Source organism: Episyrphus balteatus, chromosome 2 (genome assembly GCF_945859705.1).
Source record: "Episyrphus balteatus chromosome 2, idEpiBalt1.1, whole genome shotgun sequence".
Lineage (NCBI taxonomy): Eukaryota > Metazoa > Arthropoda > Insecta > Diptera > Syrphidae > Episyrphus > Episyrphus balteatus.
The window spans coordinates 116,562,727-116,570,648 of NC_079135.1; the positions used below are offsets into that span (position 1 = coordinate 116,562,727).

Here is a 7,922-nt window from a genome sequence, read left to right on the forward strand (position 1 = left end):
ATTTCGAAAAAAAATGTGTGATTTTTGTTCCCTCTGAATGTAAAATAAAATCCCACATTCACCAAGAAGAACTTAAATAGGAAGAAAACAAATTACTTGTTTTTAATTTGATTTTTTACAGAATCTTAAAAAACAAACTAAAAAGCACCAGAAATAGCCAAGTTCACTTACGCCCACACAAATAACCCCCGTGGATATTAATTTCTTTTAATTGGGAATTTGCGCCAGTGCAGCGGGTAGCCACAGTTTAGTTAAAAAACAATTGTTTTTGGCACCTACCTGGCGACTTTGAATACCCGAAGCGAAAGAACGAAGTATTGCGTGAGTGGGATAAAGGACCCGAAAAGGGAGTTTGAATTCTGAGAACTCACAAAGCGGGCTAGGTACAAATTATTTAAAAAAAAGCTGTTGACATTGGCGAATTTAATATATTTTTCTACTAATTTCTAAAATCTGCGAGAAAATTTGAGTAATCTCTTCAGATATAAAACTTAAGTTAACAAAACCAATTCTGATGTGTTAGTATGTATTTAAGTTAGAAAAGTGGCTGATGGCTGTAAGATCTTCAGACATAGGGAAATGAATGGCCTACTGTAATACCACTTGAATCATGCACGTCGAATCATTTAAAGCTTTTAATAAAGCGGAAAAGACATTTTATTTAAGAAGCGTGCTATGTCTTAAGGAAACAAAAGTCTTGTATTTAGGACTTATAACTTCTGAACATTAATTAAATGCTAAATAAAAAATATTATATAGTATATTATGCAAAAATTTATTACAAAATTTTAAAATACAATTTTAATGAAAATATTGAAAACAAAATAATAAATCAATATATTCTTAAAGAATAATTATATTTCACAACAACAAAAAAAGTTACAGTTTAAAGTATAACTTTGTGCGAGTTAATAGGAAAAATTGAATTTCTTAAGGCAACATAAATTTTTTAACAACCAAATGTTGAGGATATTTGTGAATGTAAGTAGGAAATCCTCAAAAATATATCGTTAAGTTTAATTTTTTCAATATAAAATATGTGTGTTTTCTTAAAACTTTATTATACAGGTATTCCAGTACGATCTTTGAGCTTTCCCATAACATTTACATGAACTTTCGAATAACCACCCGATTTGCCTTTGGGACCTTCCATCGATGAACATGATATTGGTGATGAATTTTTCGAATCGACACGCGAAGAACGATGACTCGATTCGGATTCATGGGTTTGTGACATAAGATCTTCAGTACTTGGTCGGATATGACTTGATGATGGTGTATATACTGGCATAAGTTTATCAACCTATAAAAAAAAAATCAAAAACTTATTAAACTGATTCATAATTTGTAAGTCAAATGAAACTTACCTCATCATCAATAGCCTTAAATTGCCAACTCCAATTGGCACGATACAAAAATGGCCTATGATCAAATCGATTATCATCAGGACTATAGCTTTCGGCATGAACCGAAGGCGTTAAAACAGTCATTTTATGACGATTGATTGCATAGCATCGGAAAAAGTGTTTAACTTTATCAGAGACCTCTTTAGGATTCAAATCACCTTTCCATGTAGCCACAAGCTTACAAAACATACTATATGGTCCACAACACGCTTGTTTTCGCAGTCTTCCGAACTCACTTAGTTCAGCATAAGTCATTCCCATATCTTGTTCGTCAGTTTGCATAAGTTGACCATCTTGAAGTGGTTCTAATTCAGCTGTTGGTGGGGCATCGATAATTTGTTCCAAAACTGGAAGATTGAATCTAAACAAAGAAAATTAGTATAGGCAAAATAGGAATTAAAAAAAAATTGTTTCACTCATAAAACTTGGCAACAAACTTGGTACATTGATAAAATTCGGGATGCAGGTTTAAGATAAAGCAGGGACAAAGGATTCATAAAGTTCTTAAAATTATTTTTGGTGAAAGGGTGTTTTTTTGATGGGTTGAGTTACATATGTGTAAGAAAGGTATTATAACTGCTGACATAAATTTTATTAATTTAAACTTGGTGAAAAAGTTTCGTTTGTTATAAGAACTACAAAACTATCTGGAGTAAAAAAGTGTTTTTTTTTTTTAATGATGAAATTCAGAATTAGTACCACAAAAACTGGGACAAAAAATGGTATCCCAATAAAAATGTTTCATTTATAACAGAAATCAAGAATAATAAGAAGCCTATAAAAATGTTTTAGATAAAAGGGTGTTTTTTTTAGAAAGTAAGGTTCCTATAAAAGGTACACTTACGTTATTTTTTGTTTTAAATGTTGTCTTTGCCATGGGAATTACGAATAAAATAATTCTTTAAATTTTTTTCATGTGAAAGGGTGTTTTTTAAGGTGTAGAGAAAATGTGGGTTTCTTGGAAAAACAAAGTAATAGTCGTTGTTCCCTATTTAAATTCATCAATTATGCTACTTTTGATATTGGAAACAAAAATCTGAAGCGTCTATTAGAATACCATGGATAAAAGGGTGTTTTTTTTAGTGTTGAATGAAAATGAAATGAAATTTGGGTTGCATTTAAGATAGAAAGCAAGAATAAAGAGTTTTAATAAAACAAATTTGGGTGAAAGGGTGTTTTTTCGGAGAGAGCAAAATATGTAATTGGTACCAAAAAGCTAATGATCTGCGTAAAACGCCTTAGAACTTAAGTGTAAACGTTCAATTTGTTATCGAAACCAAAAATAATTGGCTTTTTGGGACCATTTACAGATTTTACTGTCTCCTTGAAAAAAAAGCCTTTTAACCCAAAGTTTTTTAAATAGACTTTCTTGATCATTGCTTCTTATCCCAAAAGCAAACTTTTTGGCAAGTTTCATGAGTGTAAGAATTTTTTTTTAAGGAATAAAAATGGATCATTAAATTGCTTACTTGTCCTGAGCATAAGTTAAAAACCTCCTCAAATCGGTTTTTGATATGCCACCAATAGGATTAACATCCGCACTGGAACAATCATACTTGGTCAGATAACCTCGCAAAGCTTCGTCAACATTAGCCGAGCCAAGAACCAACAGCCCACCGGGTCTATTTCTCACCCAAAGCATCAATTGTGCAAATATATAAGCCAGAACCATTCGAATTCTTGACTGAATATTCTGAAGAGCCAAATTTTGACGTGCACAGCCACCTTGATTCCGGAATCTTGGTGTCAACCCAGTGACAGCATTGAAGATCCCCAACAAAGCATTCACAGCCGAGTCGATACTTATTTCAATGTGATAGCTACCCAATTGATTGGCCAACATTGAGGCTCTTCTTCTTGTTTCTTTGCTAGAATTTACACTGCCCATGAAACAAGTGACTAGAATTCGATTACACAGAGCAGCTGGATTGTCTGGAGTGTAATCCGAATCAGCGAGGATTTTTCGAATATCGTGGAGGACTTGTGCGTCCCCAGATTGAACTGAGTTAACAATCATTCTGCACATTGAATGAACGATTGTGGCTGAAGCACTAGAATCAACACCACCGCTGAGAGGTAGAAAGAATCCACCTTGACCAGACCGTCGAAGGTAGTCCCATAGCCAACAGGCTGGTCCCATGGCTATTTCTTCTTCGGGAGTGTGATACATACACTGCAGTGGGGTTGATGAGCATTTGAAGATATCATTGTGCGTTGACATCTCAAAGTCGCAAACAATTCGTGGGTAGGTGGGCGCCGAAGCAGCGAGGTTACAGCGAGATCTTTGGCATACGCGATAGGAGCGGATCTCTTCGAGATCAATTGTGGCAATGGTGACTTCCTGAAAACAAAGACATTTAGATTAGAGATTCATTTACAGATAAGATATGACCTTACCACATCCTGTAAGGCAAATTGTTTACTCCTGGCAACTATCTCTCCATTCATAGCAATTGCTGAGCAGCCATTAAAGTAGATTCTTTGACCGTCACAGCCTCGAAGATTGCTAAAGAGATATGCGCCACCAGCTTTGAAGCTGGCATTTCTAATCAAATCAGTCGAGATGTAAGCTTTTCGTAGTTCCATGTAGCTTCCAGAGCTATTGACGATCACTTCGACTCCCGATAAGGACATGTCGATGTGTTTACTGTAAATAAAAGAAAATTTTAATTCAGGTTCACTTCCAAAATCAGAATCAAAGTTACCTTCTAACATTCCACAATTCCTCACATATTTCATAACCAATGCATGTATCTTTGGTAGCAATTACGGCATCACCGAAAGGCACTGTATCCTGTCCGGTGTGTGTGGAGATCATTCGTGGCAGGAAGAAATCTTCGATTTGCAAAGACTTTGTCCACGCACTAAACCAACGTGATTCTCGATAATTGCCATCGTCACACATTGACATTTTTGGACGGATAAGAAGAATACGTCGATTGAAAAAGGCCACTCGGCAATTGTAGGCAACGTTACGATGCATAACTGGCATTCCAACGTCAACAAGGATATTATCACTGAAGAGTTAGTTGTATTTTTAGAATTTGAACTTAATGAGGTTTAAAAGTTTGGCTTACCAGATCGGTGACATCATAATTTCAAGGAGTACTTCCCATGAATGAAGATATGTGTCTGGTTCACGAAAGTGATCTTCGCAACTGTAGCCTCTGGAAGAAGGAATTATGTGTTAATCAAATAATATGCAGATTAAGATTTAGAATTATGTATTTTGTAAAAAAGTTTTCTTTCAGACTTAAACTAACGACTTTTTAGGTAATCACATGATAACCCTCATTGGTTCTTTTTTATCATCATTAAGAATGGTGGTATAATATTTGACAAAAATGAAAATGGAGTTAAGAAAAATGGACTTAAGCTGATTATAAAAGATGTTGAATTGGATTCGAAATTAAAATAGAGAAGAATCCGTTACAGAAGTCTGCGGTAAGAGCTAATATACCTACCGGAGTTCTTTTTGTACAAATAATTTGGTAACTTTTCCAGCATTACTTGAGTAAAGCACAGGTCATACCTAACTTGCGAAATGCGGTTATTTAAACACGGTAGTCTATTGCTAAACATTTTAAACATGCTTCTTGTTAAAAGTTGAACACTTTAAATTTTGAATTTAAGTTGGGCCGAACTAAGTCCGTTAAAAAAATTCCTGATTAATTTTTTGAGTGACTAAAAACACTCAGGTGTAAAGTGTAATTTGATGCACATATTTCCTAGTGAAGTATGATATTGATTTTAAAAGGGATACTCGTAGCATTAGTTCGAAACAGACTTCATTTTTTCAAAACAAATGGGTGAAAAAAAGGACCTAAATACGATTAATATCGTTTCCCTTCACTTCATTTTTACTTGTGATGTTGTGATATACATAATGATGTAGACTGCAGGCCAAAAGTTCGAGTCAACATTAGCAATTAATTTCATTCATGCTTGGGGGATGGTATAGAAGATTGTGTTTTTTAAAGAATAAGCCGGTGTCCTTGACAACGGGGAAATGGAGACTGACGACTTGGACGAGTTGCTGTTCGAATCCTATTTTTTGACCACCAAACAAGGTGAAATGCTTAAAGTCGGCCAGAATGCATATAGAGGTGGAGGAAGAAGACTTTAACAGAGTCTTTTGGAGCGATGAATCCAAGTTCGAGGTATGTGGGAGAAAACGAAGAGTTTTCGTTCGTCGCAGTGCTGAACAAAAAATGCTACTTGACTGTATTATATGGTTCCCACCGTAAAGCATGGAGGGTTTTTTGAAATGCTCTGGGGGGTTGTTTTTCTTCAAGTGAATTGGCAGATTTAACTCGAGTTGTTGGAACAATGATCAAGAAGGCGTACAAGATGATATTGGAATAAGATTAATTGTCAAAGGCTTCGTATTTAAAAAGGATGTTGACTCTTAACACAAGTCTAAATTATGTCAGAAATACGTCAAACTGATAAAAGACGAAGAAATCCTTCAAGTCATGATAAGGCCGCCGCAATCACTGGATATAAACCCAATAAAGTTTTTTTTGGAGAAGCTGGATAAAAGGGTCTAGGATCAATGGACTTTAATCGGAAAAAAATGTTGAGCTTAATATAAAAATCAGATATAACATTAAGATAGAGAATGTGAAGAAAAGGATCTCGCTGTTCTATTTCTCTATATGTATCTGTCTGTCTCTATCTCAAGCTGCAGTCCATACCCCCGAAGCGATTTGCTTCAAACCTGAAGGTTAAGAATTTTTGGTGGTTGGAATAGTCATGGGAGACATTTTTTGTACTTCGTATTATTTGGATATTCATTTAAGAAAATTAGACCAAGTTTGGTTATAAACGGGTCATTAGTAAATGAGCTTTTGTAAAGTTAACAAGTGAATCGGAAAGACAAAATTAATTTACATATGGATAAAATTTATCTTCTAGCTGTGATTAAGGCCTTGACTTAACAAGGACAAAACATGATTATCGATTTAAATAAGGCAGAGAGGCAATTGAACATGATTCGATCCGAAAATCATGGCTTGCTAAGAGATATCAATATAACCTGTAGATTACAAAGCAACCATTTTTGCAGAAGTAGAAAAGAGTAAAAAAAAAAAGAGAAAAGTGGCAAAAGGGGATCTGGTTTTGCCATACAAGTGCCTTTTTGTGACTAACTGACTAACTTGAGGGTTCGGTATATTGAAACACCAAAATTTTAAGAAATTTCAATTTTTGACAATTTTCTTTTAAAAGGTGGTTCTTTGGCCGGTACTGTTAGTTAATGATCTTCGAAAAAAATATAAAAACAATGATTAAAACTGATATTTCAATTTTTATACCAAAAACGTTGGCGCCGGTTTTGAGAAAATATAGGTTCTTTTCTAAACGTAGTATATGGCAGATTATTTTTACAGAAATTAAGTGTTTTGTTATTCCTAAATTTTTTTAATTTCGCATCACATACCTAAAGCTCTAAAAATTACAGAACTGAAATCGGTCTTTAGAAGATTTGATAGTGTTCTTTCTTAAAGTTTTGTTCTAGAATCAAATAAACGCATAAATGTCAAAAATTTAGTCGTGTTTTAAACGTTTAAGAAAATTTCGAAAGCTTTTATCAAATTAAAACATTATATTTTGGTTAAGAATTTTTTGTTTGAGCTCAAATAGGAAGTTGATTAATTAATTCTTTAAATTCCAATAAATTCAACCCGATTTTCAGAAAAGTCCATTAAATATTTCAAAGCAATTAATTTCTTCGTAAGATGTTATCATTCAACTAAATGCTCTTTCAATTTAACTTTATCCATTTCAAAACTCAAATAAAATACCTTTTGTCATTAACAAAAGCACTTAAACCCTACCACCTTTATTTTACCAACCTTCCCAACCACTTTTAAAGACGTTAAAGTTAAACAAGAAAAAGGCAAAAAAAAATATACTTACGTCACTTCCAGTTCCGGTCCGGTTCTATAAGAGGCGCCCATTTCTTTCGCCTCAAGAATCGATTGCATTATCCTGGCTAAATTACCCTCAAAGTCCAGTGCCCATTGGTTAAGCGTTGTAACCGCCACAGTTATTTTCCTCCCCATAATCGTTCCTTTTGTTGTCCTTTGAACGAATAATGATATACGGATACGTAATGTCTGCGACAACAATAACAACAAATAAAAGAAAAAAACTAAAGGAATCCTTTGGCTTGAATTCTTCTTTAAGTTCAAATATGTGTTAATGGTTTTTCTTTAGTTGTTTTAGTGTTGTGTCCTGCAAAAAAAAAAAGAATAAAATTACAACAAATATAATTGATTGAAGAATTTATATGAATTAGATAAACAAGTTAAGATAAGAAAAAAAAAAATAAAAAGAAATATCCACCGCACTTTGGAAAGGAGACACGCGTTTTTCGATATCTTTCATTATAAGAAACACAAACAACTGATATGTCTGTCTAGGTACAAAAGACGTCCTTATTATTGTTCTTGTTCTGACTGTAAAAATATTGTAAGACTATTGAGGGCTTCACATAGTGTGGTGGCATGTTGT

General features: G+C 33.9%; 1 protein-coding gene across 1 annotated transcript; it reads right to left on the reverse strand.

Annotated features, from left to right (window-relative positions):
- Positions 1-845: 845 nt before the first annotated feature.
- On the reverse strand, positions 846-7,643 carry LOC129910991 (glutamine-dependent NAD(+) synthetase). Its single transcript, XM_055988615.1, has 7 exons — positions 7,326-7,643; positions 4,484-4,573; positions 4,112-4,423; positions 3,804-4,053; positions 2,876-3,747; positions 1,368-1,767; positions 846-1,303 (listed from the first exon to the last, which is right to left on the reverse strand). The coding sequence occupies exons 1-7, from the start codon at positions 7,469-7,471 to the stop codon at positions 1,061-1,063; spliced, it is 2,313 nt and encodes a 770-aa protein (XP_055844590.1). The 5' UTR covers positions 7,472-7,643; the 3' UTR covers positions 846-1,060.
- Positions 7,644-7,922: the final 279 nt, after the last annotated feature.